At 39.6% G+C, this 17,808-nt stretch overlaps 1 protein-coding gene across 1 annotated transcript in view; it reads right to left on the bottom strand.

Moving 5' to 3' along the window:
* Spag6 (sperm associated antigen 6) overlaps positions 1-17,808 on the bottom strand; it is a 60,838-nt gene that overhangs the window by 8,291 nt on the left and 34,739 nt on the right. Inside the window, 6 exon segments of the mRNA XM_008831767.1 lie at positions 1,097-1,149; positions 10,018-10,224; positions 13,020-13,172; positions 14,385-14,468; positions 14,470-14,559; positions 15,422-15,627. Of these exon segments, the coding sequence (XP_008829989.1) occupies positions 1,097-1,149; positions 10,018-10,224; positions 13,020-13,172; positions 14,385-14,468; positions 14,470-14,559; positions 15,422-15,627 (793 nt within the window).

Raw genomic sequence — 17,808 nt, 5'->3', positions numbered from 1 at the left:
CCCACCCCCAGTATATTTCTTTAAGAGTTCAAGGGATTACACTTCTCAGGCATTAGGCTTAAGTCTATATAAAAAGTTATTTAGACAATTATTTCTCATTGATGATTTTGTTCCTAACCAGAAAGTGCTTCTCAGATGTAAGACTTCAAATCTTGGTCTCCAGTACTGTAGTGCGCACCTGTAGCTAAGGGAGACAGCCAGCTATTGTTCTAAAATGATGGATAAATTTGTTTTCTCCCCCTATCTAGAAGCCTTTGTGGGGGAACTGACCCTGATTCTAACCACTCCAACAGCTATCAAAATGCCTGAAAGCAAATCCTGAATCCATCACTCTGGAGTCCAGCCTTGGAAGACAAAAGAAAAATGAGGAGGAGCCCAACAGAGGGATGCTTTTGGAAGCGCTTTTCAAGAAATTCCAATGGACTCACATGAACATTTGAAAATTGCCCTGCTCAGACTTTCTTCTAGTTCCCTGTCTAGAACTTGTAATGCTCATTACTCTTGCTTTACTTCTCCTTCACATCTCCTATTCACGATTCAAAGACTTATTTTCCTCCTTGAGATAAGAGTTGTGCAATTTGGGAGTCTTTTAGACAGACCCTCTGATAGACTCCAATTGCCTCCCCCTGTGTCCCTGTTCAGCATGGAAGAAGCCAGAGCAGTCTTCATCCCCATTCCCTATTGGCATTTGGATAACCTCTTCAGAGGATGGTGTAATAAGAATAGTAGGTAGGAATTGGCTAGGCAGTTAGGGTAAAAAGACCCCAAAGAAAAGTAGCCAGTTTTTTTGGCTAAAACTCACAATGCCCTTGGGCCTCTTAGAAACCTACTCCATTCCAAAAGCCAAAAATGTCAAAAATATTTGGGAGCTTTTATTAATCCTTAAAAGATTTTAGGATTACCTCTTCATAAGGGGGAATGTTAGAGTAGCCAAAAGCCCCATAAAAAATAAATCAATCAAAGAAGAAGAAAGAATACATGAAATTATCAGAAAAAAAAAGTGATGGGGAGATATGGGAGGAGTTGGAGGGGAGGGAGTGGGCATGTATGAAATGCATGTATGAAATTCTCAAATTTTTTTTTTAAAAAGGATTCAAGGGCTTGCAGGTAGGTACATTTTTGTATGATATTCTTAGTGGCTTTTTTATTCTATGAAATAAAAAGCAAAATACAAAGACTGACAGTTCGTGTCTTATATACTTAGATTTTGAAAATGAGATCAGTTTCATGATCTAACCTGAAGTTGCTTCATTTTTAAAAATAGTTTCCTAGGGGCTGGAGAGATGGCTCAGCAATTAGGAGTACTGGCTGCTCTTGCAAAGAACCCAGGTTTAGTTCTCAGCACCCACGTGGCAGCTAACAACCATCCATAATTCTAGTTTCAGGGGATCCAATGCCCATTTCTGGCCTCTGTGGGCACTGCATGCATGTCGTACACTTACATAACACGCAGGCAAAATGCACACCTACAATAAAAATAAAGAAGTTTCCTGAAAAACCATTTTTTATATTAAACCTTAAAATAGACAGTGAGTTGCTGCAGTCCTAAAATATCTATCAGAACATTAAAATTATAAAGTGTGGTTATAGACTATAAGTGAACATGTATTCGTATAAAATCTGTAGCTATGAAACAGATAACTAAACCATCCTAATTCTTTTAATCAAAAACTATGGGAAAATAGTTATTATAGAGTGCCATGTTCCAGCATTCTATAAACTCCAAAAAATTTCCACTGTGTGAATTATCCAGTGTGCATTTACAGGGACACCGCTATGACTAGAATGGACCCATTCTCAAACAGAAGCAGAATAGAGTCCACCCAACTGTGGAGAAAGATGCTCTCAGTGCCAGGAGTGATCACCCACTAGCAAAGGCTCTAGCGTACACTCTCCCCTCCGCCTCAGCTGTACATGTGGCTGAACGGCTTCAGGTGATCCTCGCTACAGGTGTGGCTGGTTGTGATTTTGTTTTTTGTATTACATGCTGTCCCTTTCATTTTGCAAAGCTTCTCAACAGCTGCATCTGTCCACATTTTTTATGTGGTGTGTGTCTGTGCATCCTCAGGACATTGGCTGTCCACCTTTTCTTTGTCTGAGGCCTTAGTCAGCTTGGTGTTCTGATTTTGTTATTGAATGTCTGGCAATGCTCTCGAAATGAAGGACCATTTTGATTTTCATTGTGAATTTTGTGTTAATTTGATTCAGCAAAACTTCGTATGTGTGCTATCAGTAAAGGATATCCTAAAATTCAGGTTTTCTTTAGAGATCCAGGCTAAGCAGTCTGATGCAACCTCTTAATCTCTTGACACATTTGACCTCATTGTCATATAGATTAAATAAGAAATTCATCCCAACTCTCCCTACATGTAGTATAAGTTGGACATAAACTCACATAATTGAACTGTACCTTTGTGAACCATCTTAAGATCATGGTGAGCTTAGCAGACCAACAATTGTAACTTAACTGCTATTGATAACAAGACTAATGCAATGAAATGGTGCAGGTTACATCAACTGCACCACACAGAGAGCCCTGCCCTAATCCTAATAATTCCAAATTGATGATATATTATCAAGGATTCATCAAGAGCTCTAGAAAGGAGTCTAATGACCCCAGAAATTCATTTAACTTTATTATCCTTCCCCTGGAAGAAATATACTTAACTTATAGCTGTATTCTTAAATAGGAATGTATGTCCTGATCAACAATCAATTCTATTCAGTGTGAAAAAATATTTGTTAATTACGTTTTTGTTTACATGCCTATCTCTGAGGCTAAGCATACTAGCCACAGCTGCAGACCTGGGGTTACACCTGTGCACACACACTCGTTTCATCAGTTTGTGACTGTCCTGAAGGAATTCTACATTCACAGAGGAGGAAACTGAGGCAAGAGATAGAGAGCTCCCTGAAGGTCATGTGCACAGTGGAAGGGGAGACATAGCAGCCCAAGCTGGGCAGAGCTGCCTGGGAGGTGACAGTGCCTGGAAGGGAAGCACAAGTTCATGGAAATTGTTTTGCTCTTTGCTGACTCTTTATGGTTTCTGACATGTAAGGTCTTGTATTTGATATCCTCAGCAAAAAGAACTTATTTAAAGGGAACAGGCATCCTGTTCTGTGTGGCTCTGGGGACACATCTGACCTCCAGATGCTGGAGTTGACTGGGGCTAGTGTGCAGCAGAGGCAAATGCAGCTCCACAGGCAGCTGCAGAGGACCAGGCACAGCAATCTGCCTTTCTGCCCTAGTGTGAGTTCTTGCCAGAGGCTGCGTTCTCTCCTTTCCCTTCCTTCCTTCCTTCCTTCCTTCCTCTCTCCCTCCCTTCCTTCCTTTTCTGTTAATGTGGCTTCCCTGGACAATTCACATGATTAAAACATACAGTCTGCGAACTTTTAAGCAATTTATTTCTGGGAGGTGCATTTCACACACATGCCACAGTGTGCTTGTGGAGGTTAGAGGACAACGTTCAGGAGTCACTTATCTCCTTCCACTTTGTCAGTTCCAGCAACCGAACTCGGGTTCGGCAGCAAAAGCCCCCAGCTGCTGAACATTCTTGCCTGGAGTCTCTCACCAAACACAGTGCCCTGAGTTTCATCCATGTTGCAGCATGCATTCTTCACTGTGAGCTAGAATTCAGCCTTCTGACTTTACTACGTTTTGTTCTTCCAGCTGATGGGCCAGCTGTTTCTGATTTGGTCACTGTGAATGATGCTGCTGGGAGGAGCTATATAAAGTCTAGGTGTGGACAAATGTTTTCATTTCTCTGGGTGGATACCTCTGAGTGCAGTTGTTGGGTAATATGTAGTAATGGTAAATTTATGTTTAATATTTTGAGAAACTGCCAAACTGGTTTTTGGAATGACATTTCACATTCAGAGTTCTCCACACAGCAACTATCATTTGTTACTGTCTGTCTTATTAATTGTCAAATTCTTGTAGATGTGAAGTAATATCCCATTATGCTTTGCAGTACATTTCCCTAGTGACCAAAGATATTGAACATCTTCTCATGTGTTAATTGGATGTGTCTATCTTGTTGGGTAAAATGTCTACGCAGATTGTTCTGCCCATTGTTTGGATAGACGTGTGTGTGTGTGTGTGTGTGTGTGTGTGTGTGTGTGTGTGTGTGTGCGTGTGTGTGTGGTCTATTCCATGTATGTAGGTATGCATGCCTATGTACAGTGGAGAAGAGGACACTGGGTTCCCTGCTCTATCAGTCTCTCCTTACTCCCTTGAGATGGTCTCTCACTGAACCTAGAACTAGGCTGGCAGTCATCGAGCCTCAGTGGTCCTCCTGTCTCTGCCCTCCACAGCACTGGGATTACAGGCATGTGCACGGTCACACCCAGCTTTTTACATGGGTGCTGGGGATTTGAACTCAACTCTTCAGACTTGTACAGCAAGCACTTTTACCCCCAAGCTATAACTATAGCCCAGAATAAACTTTTAAGAGCTTTTTTCTATTTTGAATGTAAGTCCTTCCTTTTTTATTGAGAATTTCATAATGCATATAATGTGATTTCATCAAGTCCACTCCCTCTTCATAAGTTCTTTCTCGACTGTATAATTTGCAAATATTTTATCCAAGTGATGGCTTGTCTCTTAATGGTGGTTTTGAAAAATAAAAGTTTTTAACTTTGGTAAGAACTAATTAGGCTTTTTCTTTCATCATCTGTGCTTTCCGTGTCATATTTAAGAGACAGTTGCCCAGGAGCTGGAGAGATGATTCAGTGGTTAAGAGTGCTTACTATTCTTGGGGCTAGAGAGATGGAGCAGTGGTTAAGAGCACAGACTGCTCTTGCAGAGGACCCGGGTTCAATTCCCAACACCCACATGGCAGCTAAGAACTGTCTGTAACTCCAGTTCTAGGTGATCTGAGGCTCTCTTCTGACCTCCACAGGCATTGCACAACACAGATGCACCTATCCACATGCAGGCAAAGCACTCATACACATAAAATAAAAATAATAAAAAGAAAGACGGCTTACTATTCTTACAGAGAGGACTTAGGTTCAGTTCCCAGCACACCCAGTTCCAGGGAATCTGATGCCCTCTTCCAATCCCCATGGGCTCCTGCACACACATGATGTGGTGTTTGTGTACACTCAGGCACACACACATAGACATGAAATGAAACAAACAAGTTTTTAAAAAGAGATCATTGCCTAATCTGAGGTCACGAATATGTACTACTGTGTCTTCTTCTAAGAGTGTTGACTTCATTCTACATTTAGATCTGAGATCCATTTTGAGTTAATTCTTGTGTACAGTATGAGCTGAGGGATCAATTAATGTTTTCACATGAGAATGTAACAACTGTCCCAGTGCCATTTGTTGAAAAGCAAATTGCCTTGGCACATTTGTGAGTAATTGATTGATTCTCAATTCAGTTCCATCTATGTTTTTCTATAAACAAGTACCACCCTATTTTGATTACTATGGCTTTGTGGTACAGTTTTAAGCTGGGCAGTGCAGTTCCTTCGTTTTTGAAAATTGTTTTGTTAATCTAGGGCCCACATAAATTTGAATCTGTTTCCCAACTTTGGAAAGAAAGGCAACTGAGGTTTTGACAGCGACAGTGCTGATTGTTTAGTCTTGTCATCTTACCTATAAATACAGAATGGCTCTCAAGTTAGCGTATTTCATTTCAACAGGAATTTTTTTTATTTTAGTAAACATGAGTTCTACTTTTGCTAAACTTATTCCCGTCTTTTTCTTTTTGATAATATTGCAAATTAAAATTTTTATATTTCCAAGGAGCTCAGAAAGTAACCGTGACTAGTAATAATCAGATATATTGATATTAGAAACATATGTGCAAACAGCTGAATGTCAGTTGCATTAAAAATGAATTTTTCTGTATGAAATTGTGTATTTTAATAATGAAATGGAGATCTTTTTAAAGGTTAAAACATCATTTAATTTATGTCTTATAGGGTTTATACTGAGTACAATATTGTATAACTGTAATAATTCAACTGTAAACCTAAAAATTAACAATTTTGAAAGAGATGCATCTTAGCTCAGGAACTTGTTATTGAATATGTCAGTGCTGTTGTAATTAAATGCTTCTTCTAAGTATGTGGTTATTAAATAATGTTTTCAAATTATATTAAAAAATAAATTTTTTTTTAATGTTCATATTTGAATTGTTCATTACTAGTTTATAGGAAAAAATACTTTTATATGCTGGCCTTGTATCTTGTGACCAAATAAATATCCTACATATAGTAACTGATTGAAATGCCAGAGTAAGATAAAGTTCTTCAATATGAGGTCTCCATAATAAAAAGTGAAAATGCCCAAAGATTTTCATAACATATATAGATAATCCCTATTTATTATTTATTTTTGTTTTGTGTGTATGAGTGCATTGCCTACATGTATGTAAGTGCACCCATGTCATGCAATGCCCTTGGTGGTCACAAGAAGGTGTCAGATCCCCTGGAACTGGAGTTACTGACAGTTGTTACCAAATCCAGGTCCTCTGCAAGAACAGCTAGTGCTCTTAACCACCAAGTCATCTCTCCAGCCCCAATAGATAATCGTATATAAGAAAGTTTTTTTCATTTTTTTTATTAAAGTACTTGGAATAACATATGATCAGGCAAATAGCAATGCTATGTGACAACACAGGAGGAATTCCAAGAGGCTGCTCATTGGTTCTTGCCCATTGGAACCAATTATAGAGGGCTTATAGAAGCTGACATGCCTTTGGGACAAAATGAACTTCAATGTGGCCTTATAATTTGAAAGCTGCTACAGAGTAACAAATGGAAAACAGCACTAGACAGTTTCTCATGTTTTTGGAGTCACTCTTCCTCACTGAGATAGTGTTAAGCAGACTTGACTGACTTCATTCTAAAGCCTTTAAAACAACAACTGATGCAATCCAACAGACCTTGGAAAACAAAGGAACGATGGAGTCTTGGGAATTGTTTGCTGCCAGGAAAAGTACTGATAAAGGTTTGCTTTATAATTTAATGCCAGTGTATTTCCTGAAAGTAAACACTGTATCATATATAAGTGGAAGAAACTTCATTGCTATTAGTTAACCTAATAAAGCCACCTTTGATAAACTAAAATGCAATAAAGTTTATCTCACTTTAAAAAGTGAGGTTTTCCAATTTCTTTTACTCTGTACTTATACAATATAATATCACAGTAATTTATTAAAAACCAAATTATATGGGCAGGAGACAGTTTCATGACTGAGGGCCTCCCTGGCACGCATAAGCTCTGGTTTAATCCCCAGCAACATTTAGAAGCATATAAAAAAATATATGGTGCCAGGGCTGGAGAGATGGCTCAAAGGTTAAGAACACTGACTCTTCTTGCAGAAGACCCGGGTTTGAATCCCAGCACCCACATGGCAGCTAACAATTGTCCATAACTCTGGTTCCAGGGGATCCGACAGCCTTTTCTGTCCTCCATGGGCGTTGCATGACACAGGTGCACTTACCTACATGCAGGCTATATATATATATATATAGTGCCTCCTAAGTGCTAGCTTAGGGTTTCTCAAGATGTAATTACTATAGATTCTACTATTATCATTATTATTCCTGTTCTAGTTTATGTTTTTTCCCAGCTTTTGAAAAAAATTTAGTTCTTTTTATTTACATATATGTGTCTGTGACTGCTTGTCTGTATGCACTATGTGTGTCCAGTGCCCACAGAGGCAAGAAGAGGGCATCAGATTCCCTGGAACTGGAGTTACAGGCAGTTGTGAGTGGCCATCTGGGTGCTGGGAACCCAACCCTGGTCTTCTGCAAGAGGAGTAAATCTCACCTGCTGAGCCATCTCTCCAGCTGCCTTTTTCATTCAGCTTTAAAAAAAACACACCTTTTGATTTATTTTACTTTATATGTATGAATGTTTTGCCTGCATGTATGTAAGTGCACCATGTGCACACAATGCCCACAGAGGCCAGAAGAGGGTGTCAGATTCTCTGGAACTGGAGTTATGAACTGTTGTTAGCAGCCATGTGGGGGCTAGAAACCAAGCTTTCTGCAGGAGCAGCCAGTGCTCTTAGCTGCTGAGCCATCTCTCCAGCACTTTTCTCCAGCCTTTGGTGGTAAGAGCTCACTAAATAGCCCTGGCCAGCCTCAAATTCATGATCCTCCTGCCTCAGCCCACCAAGTACTGAGATTACAAGCAAGCATCACTAAACTAACTCTAGCTCATGTGTTCACTTTATTTCCCAAGTGTAAAAGAAAATACAAGTTGTTAAAATCAGGAACCTGAAAAGATCATTATTTTTACATATTAAATGAATCTATTAATAAACCTCAAATTGAACCTAGTTACTACTATAGTCTGGGCCCAGATTATGCCTGCAGAGGACGCTTAGAGTCACTGGATCACTGGAGACAGGAGGAGAGGGATGAGAAGGGGAGAGGACTGAGGAGAAGGAGAAGGAAAAGAGGGAGGAGGTTAAAAGAGAGAGAAGGAAAGAGACAGTAGGTTAAGAAATGTGAGATCAAAAGACGGTAGGGTACATAGATTAAGACTGCAAGCACATGTAACTCAGCTGTGCCTGGACTGCTCAAGACTGCAAAGGAACAGGCGGTCCTCCTCAGGAAGCCAAAGGCTCCCACCGTGGAAAAGCATTGTCAATCTGCTTAAACTTGTTCTGTGGCTGCAACTCTAGCTAAGTGAGTGACACCTGAATCTATTAAACCATGGCTTTGATGTGAAAGTCTTACAAATACTGAGAAAATGTTACTCTTGAAAATCAATTTTCCCCAATCAATTCATAGGGAAAAAAGAAAGCATGCAACCATAGCCAAAAAACAAATTCACTTTCATAAGTTTATAAATCAAACAGGTAATTTACTATCCCTAACTTTCAGAGTGCCTAAACTATATAGCCAAGAAAAGGTTCTGCCTTATATAAAGTTGCATTTCAGTAAATGTGTTTTTCTATTTGTTCATTTGCTGTTTAATGAAAAATGTAATGTACTTTACTGTTAATTTGTTTTTAATTTACATTTATTTATTTATTTTCTGTGTATGTGGGTGGGGGCATGCCTACACCTGCCATGGTACGAATGTAGCTGTCAGAGAACAACTTGCAGGAAGGAGTCAGATTCTCTCCTTCTACCATGTGGGTTCCAAACTCAGGTCATCAGGCTCAACAAGAAGCCCCTTTACCCATCAAGCCATCTGGCCAACCCTGTTAACTTTATTTATTTATGAAATACTGTATTTTCTGTAAACTTTCCTCATCAGTTCGAGCTAAATATTTTCCTAATAAGAAAATCTAATAAGAAATCTTCTAGAAAACATTTTTCTTTGAAATTATAAAATTATTAAATAGTCCATCCTGCTTTATGTTTGTGTTTTGTGGAGCATCTTAGTAGCCAGTAAAATTTTTTCATGAAGCTTGCCTTTAAAAAAATGCATGATTTAGCTGGGCGAGGTGGTGTATGCCTTTAGTCCCAATACTCAAAAGGCAGAGGCAGACAGATTTCTGTGAGATGAGACCAGCCTGGTCTACATAGCAAGTTCCAGGCTAGTGAGGTTACAAGGGAGACCCTGTCTCAAACAAACCTAAAGAATCTTATGGATTTTTTTTAAAGGAAATAATATGAATCACACAATTAAGAGATCAGGCATCCCTGAAGTCAGGAGAAGTAAATTATGGCTTCAGGAATATGCTAGATATTTCTTTGAAAGGAGACTAAAATCATTTTGGACTTCTTTTATTTTTTAAATATAAAATAATCTCCAACAAATCCAAACTCAAAAATTCTATTATTTCTCCATTCTTATTTCATGCCAACAGAAATATAGAATGCAAAACACTGACATTCACTTTATAGCCAAATATTTATCTGTCCAAACCTTTCTTTAAAAATCTGTCACTAATTTTAGAGACAAGGGTCTCTTTTTCCAGGAAGACTGACCTTATTCTTCTGATAAGTTTGTATTTCTTGACTCAGAAAAACTACACAGTCCATCAGGAAAACTAAAATATTTAAAGCACATATTTTTGAAAAATGAGTCAATACCTAAAACCTCCCTAAACTCATTTTCACCTGCAGATCCTCGGAGCTCTCTGCTGACAGGGAGAGCATAACAGGCAATGTGTCTGTGATAGCCATGACCCTCGCGTGTTCAGGAGTGTGCCTCCCAACCTGTCTTAAGGCCCTGGCGGCGGCAGCCTTAATATGGTCTTCTGATTCTTCTGACAGGCAGGCTGACAACTGGGGTACACCCTGCAGTGGGGATCAAAAGAGCAAGTGTTATAAATCTAGAGCAGGATTAAAGAGTCTTCTGTGTCTCTCAGACATTAGAAGAAATCATTTCCGCCTTGATCTCTTTTTTGTCCTAAATGGTTCAATAACTGAGCACATCACTGGGGCAGTTGTTTCTTAAGTCAATAAAATGACTGGAAGTAAATCACCTCTATCATCTTCAACAATCCAACTTAACGAAGATCTCTGCTAGTTTTCACCCCCCAAACAGAGGAACATTTAGGCAAACAACAGATGCTACAGACTAGGCCAAGCCAGATTCCACTGTGACAAACAAAAGCGTTTACGATCTTAAACCTTTATTTTCTTTTGTTGAGAAAGTTAATTTAAGACTGGGGATGTAGCTACAGAGCACTGCCTAGCATGTACACGGCCTACTCAGTTCAATACTCAGCAACATTCTCTCTCTCTCTCTCTCTCTCTCTCTCTCTCTCTCTCTCTCACACACACACACACACACACATCTCTCTCTCTCTCACACACACACACACACACACACACACACACACACTCCCTACCAAGTTAAATTTCGTTTTCAGCAGTTATGGTGAATCTGAAAAAAATTACTACTACAGTTGGCTCAAAATCAAATAAATAATATGAGCAAAAATCCATTCCAAGTACTTTTTAGATGGAATATAACTGTAATCTAATATTTTTGCTGAAATAACATATACTTTTCCATTAATTTTGGTCAACTTTTTAATGATAGTTTTGTTCATTTTAACATGATTGTGTCAACGTTACTTTTGTTTCACGGGTAGTACATGTTTACATTTTGCATCTTACACTTCAATTTTATCTAAATAATAACATAATTGAAGGGTCTCAAATATATCCGTTTATAGACCTAAGGAGGAATAAATAAACATAGCAAATTTTAATTGCAGATTCTGTATAGGCATAGTTTTCAAACTAATTTGAGACTATAGCAATTACTTCAAATTTAATACCACAAAACCAGCATCACATGTCCCATGGCAAAGCGAAAAATCATCATCTGTGCTTCTCCATCCCCCTTTAATCTGTTCCCTCAGGGTCAATTTCCTGCAGAGAGCTACCAGTTTCTTCACTGGATCCTTTCCTAAAAATAATGGTTGTCCAATGATACAAAAGGTCAAACCTGTCTTCAGAGTGAAGTAGGTATGTAAAAAGCCACACTTGTAAGACAACATGATTGAGAAAGAAAGGAAGCACAGGCAGCCCCTGCCCCCATGCCCAGCTCTGCCTCACTGGCCCTGGTTGGTATGAACACCCATTCAGTGCTGGGCATGATCACTGGTCCTGAAGCACAGCACTGGGCAGGCAGACAACGCTGCACTGCTCTGCGGTCTGCCTCAGACTTCTGTCACCCCTGAACCTCGAGTTCTGAGAACCAAACCAGGTGGGACAGAGACTGGCCGCAGCTGTCCCTGCAAGCAAAGAAGGGAGAGCGCCTGGCTTAGGTGGATACGGGTGAGGTGCGGAGAAGCGCAGGTAACCCTGCTGCCTTCATTCCTCGGATGCAGTGGCTCTCTGACTCCATAAAGGAGCCGAAGATCAAAAAAAATCCCAGCGGATCCTCAGTGACCCTCCGCAAGCACCAGCTCCGCTCTCCTCGCGGTTGCTGTGCAATCCACGGCTGCAGAACAATGGAATGGAGCAGGCGAAGGAGGGCGCAGAGCGCCACTGTGGAGTCGGCAGAAAATCAAGATCCAGGTTCCTTTTTATTCTGAGGATTAGCAAGGGATAAAAAAAAAAAAAAAAAATCCGCATTTCTGTTTAACAAACAGCAGCAGGTTTTCTATGCTGATAAGAACCCCACCCCCTAGAGGGTTGCCAGGCACACACATTGTAGCATGGTTTCTGAACCGCTCTTCAGGAGATCAATATTTACTCATCAACATGTTTTGTGAGCACCTACTATGGGCCAAGGCTTTACCACAGGGTAGGTTCGTACAAAATTGTAAATTGAGAAGAGGCAAAAATCCCCAGAACGTCAAACAAAATACTGCTGTCTGCTGTGCACCCTGATTGCCTGATTGACTACATCTGACAGACATTATGAGACTATCTCCCTATCAAAATGACAGGAAAGGGAGGAATAAAAGGCCTCTGAGAAGAGTGAAAACAATTAATGGGCAAGTCATTTAAATGCTGTTTTTAACTGCAGTGTCCTTTTCAAGTGTGTAAATACAATAATCCTTCAGGATGTACATATATTTAATATTTAAATACACAGAACAGTAATACTCAAAAGAGTTGATATTTGTTGCTATTAGACACAGAAAACTTTATATTTTATGTAACCTACACCTTTTTTTTTAAAGATAGCTCTTGGGGGCTGGAAAGATGGCTCAGCGGTTAAGAACACTGGTTTTTCTTGCAGAAGACCTGGGTTCGAATCCGAGCATCCACATGGCAGCTAACAACTGTCCATAACTCCAGTTCCAGGGGATCTGACAGCCTCTTCTGTCCTCCGCAGGCATTGCATGACACGGGTGCAGGTGCACATAACATGCAGGCAATACGTGCATACATATAAAATAAAGTAATAAATAAAATATTTAAAAGAAAATAAAGATAGCTCTGAAAAATATACTACTAAGCACCTAGATAAAATAATAAAACAATTGAAAAATATTCAGCAATTCTTTCGCTCTGGCTAGCAGTATTTCCTGTGCCAGTGGAGAGAGAGTCAGCCTCTGGGGGTCAGCTTATGGTCCTATGGTAAATAGCCTACTTCAAAAACTAGGAGACAGGAAGCAGGCACACACCTTGGAAATGATCACTGTCATGGCCAGGTTCTCAGAATGAGTAGCCAGGAAACCAAGCATCATGATGCCAGGCAGCCCTGTGTTCCCTTTGCAGGACCCAACACAATCGATCACCGCAGCCACACCCCCTGCGTTAACGATCAGCTGTAGGAGCTAAGAGGCAAGAACAGCAACCCAGACAGAGAAGCCCACCTTAATAGGATGTGGCCACTCTTTACTTAGGACTTACAAACACCTGGTCAAATTGAAATCCATTCATAGATATTATTGTATTTATTAAAGAAATATTCAAGTATGATAGTCTTGCTCTTTCAAACACATAGTATAATCACTGTGAAGGACTTTATTGTGTGATTTTATTTATTTATTTATTTATTTATTTATTTATTTATTTATTATTTGTCTTTTTGAAACAGGGTCTCCCTGTAAGCCCCAGCTGTCCTGGAACTCACTATATAGACCAGGCTGGCATTGAACTCACAGAGATCTGCCTGCCTCTGCCTCCCAAGTGCTTATCCCTATTGTAACCAGTTTCAAAATTCTTCACCTAGATGCCAAGCCCAGGGCAAGTTCATAACTGAAATACACAATCGGAGTGACTAAGCATAAAAATTAATCAATGCCCAAAGCGAGCATCAGGCTTCAAGCAGTCCAACCTACATACCCCCTTTGGTAGAGATTAGAAGCTGAGTGAGCTTCAGTTCTGGAAAATTTCAACCAAATAAAGATATTAGCTGAAGAATGAGGACTTTAATGTGTAATGAAATGAAAACTGATTAGTCAAAATACACACAGAAAAATGGCAAGTACAGAATCAACAGGAGTTTGCTTTGCCTCTGTTTCTTTCACATCTGAAAATCACGTTAGAGCAGCTGTTAGCCTAGCCACACTAAGCCTGGGAACCTCTGTGTTCTGACCTAACGTATAGATATAATACCCTTTGCTGCTCCAGGTGACGTAAGGATGACAGACATCCACAGTCCCTGCAACCCAGAGTGGAAATCTGGAAATGATTAGAAACTGAATTTCAAACTCAAACTCCATTAATGTAATTCAGTTGTTCTCAACTGGAGGTGATTTTGCTCCCTAGAGAACATTTGACAATTTGGAGGCTTTTTTTTTTTTATTGTCATCGCTTGGGGGAGGAGCACTGTTGTCATCAGAGCCCAGGAACACTGGTGAACATCCATTCTACCACAACAGAGATCTCCTAGCCCAAAATGCCAACAGTGCTGGGACGCTGTAGTTATATCACATGGGACAACCCAGAGGCCCCATAAACGGACTGATGTTTTCTTTAAAAACCAAAACTAAGTATGATTGTCTCTTGAAGCTTGCTTACTGTTTGTTTTGCTTTGCTTTTACTTCGGGCATATGTTTCACAATCTCCCTAATTAAAGCACAAGCATTTTTCTTCACATATTCATCTTCGTCCTTCAGACAGGCTAAACACAACCAGAAAAATCTCTGCCTCAAGGACCATCTCTGCCAGATCCACGGAATGTTTTGCAATGTGACTGAGAGCTGAGAGGACTTGATGCTGCCAAGCAAAAAAGGGAAATAAAACAATACTTTATGTAAAGTACACAAGCATACCTCAGAGTTCACATGTAATTTAAACAGCCTTATAATTTCCTAATTCCTTTATTAGAAAGCAAAGCACACACACACAAAAATCCTATAAAACCTCTGATGAATGCCAACGGCTCTGATAAAACCTAAGATTTCTGAGCCTTGCAACTTTCATAGTCTAGTTGTAAACTTAATTTTTTAGATTTCCCCAATTTCCCCATTAGTTCTCAACAGGCTATTTAATAACCCTGCATATTACAGACAGTTAACTCGTATGACCTTTGGACAAATACCACTTCTTAATCACACAGTACGTAGCTTGCTAATTTATGACCCAAGTGTTACTTACTGTGGTAACTGGCAGAATTAGCATCTTTTGGGAGTGATGTTGGTACCACCTCAAAGAACTTCCCATGCGTACCTAACATTAACTATTTTAAAACCACATATAACTTATGAATTTAGAAAACTTGTAGAGGACTAATAAATGTACAACAAATTTCCATAAGAAATTCAAATATTCTAGTGATAGGCTAGAAAACCCGTAGGTCCTTCCAGGCCCAGGATTTGGTGCCTTGTTTTAATTATTAATGTTAACCCTGATGCTGCCTCTAATGTTCAGCATTGCATATGGATTTCCAAATCACATCTTAAATGTGAACCCTACAACACTAGTTTCACATTCACAAAGACCAACTATATATTTGTATCTATTTCCAACGGTATTTACTAATTATTTTTACTGTGTAACATCAGTCTATACACATTTTCATTTTCTTGGATTGTAAGAGGTCTAGTCTGTCTGTCTCTTGATCTCGTTTTTAAAATACCTTCAATTTTGGATCAGGATTGAGGATCATCTGGGCTAAGTGAGCGATAGCCCCTGCATCTACCACTGTCTGTGCCAGCTCTGGAGAATGCTTTGAAATATCACTGAGGGCCGAGGCAGCAATCCTTTTCAAAGCAATTTCTGGCTCTTGGATACAGAGTACTAAAAGAGGAACAGCTCCTGCATCCACCACAGCTTGTGACAGTTCTGTGGGTCCAAGAAAAGTAATTAAGTGAGTATGGGTGACTGACCCTTGTGCAAGCCATTTTTCACCCTGACAGATACAGCAAAGAAAAAAGGGGAGGGTGCACTGCACTCTCTCGACATCTGCATTTCAAATCAGCCTTCCCGGTTTCATAAACCATGTGGACCAATCCTGAGCTGAAAAGAACACAGGTCAATAGATGGACCTCCATTTACATGAACACATTTGAGGTAGATTAGGCTGAAATGGCTTGTTATTCTTTTTTTTTAAGAGAGTAAGCAGATGTCAGCTGTTTAAGCTCTGACAATTCTGCACTTCTCAATAGGCAAGCATTTTATGCCTGGTTTACAATAACAGAGAAAATTAAAGTACCAAAAATTTACCAACCACACTAATTAGGCAGTATTTTGTGCTATTTACGTGAGTAAACATTAGCAAGAATCTCGTGCCAATAATGTCGATTTTTAAATTCCTTTCATCTTGTAATACTTTGAAAAGATTTTTTAATATTTTATACAAAATAAGCCATCTTTTCATTGTACACTTAAAAAATATTTTCAAAAATGAGGTTTACAACTTAGTAACATAATTTTATATATAAATGTTAACATTTAGATAAAGGAATAGATTTAGCTTAATTATGTTACACATCAGAAAGCCAGCAAATGTCTTTTGAATGCACATATTAATGTACTTGTATGTCCAAGAATAACAGCTATAAAAAAATTTCAATTTTAGAAAGACAGAAGACAATCAGTCAGACCCATTTAATACCTGTGCAACAAATGCCTTTTTGAGAAGTGAAAGGTCCATACACAGTTACAGACTCACTTCTGTGCATATATAGGATCATGGAGTACTCTTGGGCTCATGGAATCACCCCCCTCATTCAGTCATCTCATGCTCATGGAATCACCCAGCCCCCCAAGTCATCTCAGGATCATGGAGTCACACCCCCACCCGACTCAGTCATCTCAGGATCATGGAGTCACACCCCCACCCCACTCATTCATCTCTGGTTCCTGGAGTCACCTCCCCCAACTCAGTCATCTCAGGATCATGGAGACACCCACCCCCACTCAGTCATCTCAGGAGCATAGAGTCACCTCCCCCACTCCAGTCATCTCAGGATTATGGAGTCACCCCCCCATATTCATTATCTTAGGATCATGGAGTCACCCCCCTACTCATCATCCCTTCCTTCCCAAATATGTTTATATTTTCTTAGATTTGCAGTGCTATCACAATATGTGCATGTCTTAATTGTCAAGCTAAAATTGCTATTTACCATATTACTTGAGTCTGTAATTTGAAAAAGACACAGTGGTTAATTTTTCAAAAGATTGGTAATATGACATACTTTGTTTTGTTACGTTTTTGACAGAGTATCCCTAATCCCAGCCCAGGTGGAGACCAGGCTGGTCTTACAGAGATCTACCTGCCTCTGTCTCCCAAAGGCTGGGATTAAAAGCATGTGCCACCATGCCTGGCGTAATATGACATTAAAAAAAAAAAACTCATGTTATCAAATACAGGTTGATAGCTGTAATTTGTTTTCCTTAAATTATCATGATTTTCTTAGCAGTCTCAATATTGTATAAATAGTTTATTCATTCCTTCATTAAATAAGTATTAATGGAAGATTATTATGTGCTAGGCTCATTCAGTTCTGCAGTTGGTGACACAATTCCGAAAATTAACACTACATTCATTAGCAAAAACATGCTCTAATTTTTAAAAGCTGGTGTGAAATATGATATTTGATGTCAAGTTCATGTGTAATCTCAAAAACCTGAGGTAGATAAGAGGATTTTGTTTTACAAACAGAATAGCAGGAAGGCTTGGGTGTCAACACAGCAATGTAACAGAGTCCTCAGAAACAGTCTCTGCCTGTTACAACAGCCAGAACCAACAGGACGGCTGGCACAGGACGCCATCCCCAGCCCTCTCTCACAGCCAGCACCCACACCCATGCCCACACAATAGAAACAGGAAGAGAATATAAAGTGCAGTATATGTAATCCTTGTTCATTAGAGACATGTTCATTAAGAATTCAAATCAGGGGGCTAAGGGGTTGGCTCAGCAGTTAAGAGCACTGGCTGCTCTTGCAGAAGACCTGAGTTCAGTTCCCAGTACCCACACAGTGGCTCACAACCATCTGTAACTCTAGTTCCAAGGGATC

This window comes from Nannospalax galili, unplaced genomic scaffold, assembly GCF_000622305.1.
Source record: "Nannospalax galili isolate Female #2095 unplaced genomic scaffold, S.galili_v1.0 scaffold14, whole genome shotgun sequence".
NCBI lineage: Eukaryota > Metazoa > Chordata > Mammalia > Rodentia > Spalacidae > Nannospalax > Nannospalax galili.
Note: the sequence above shows the minus strand (reverse complement) of the source record. Positions and strands in the feature narration are given on the sequence as shown.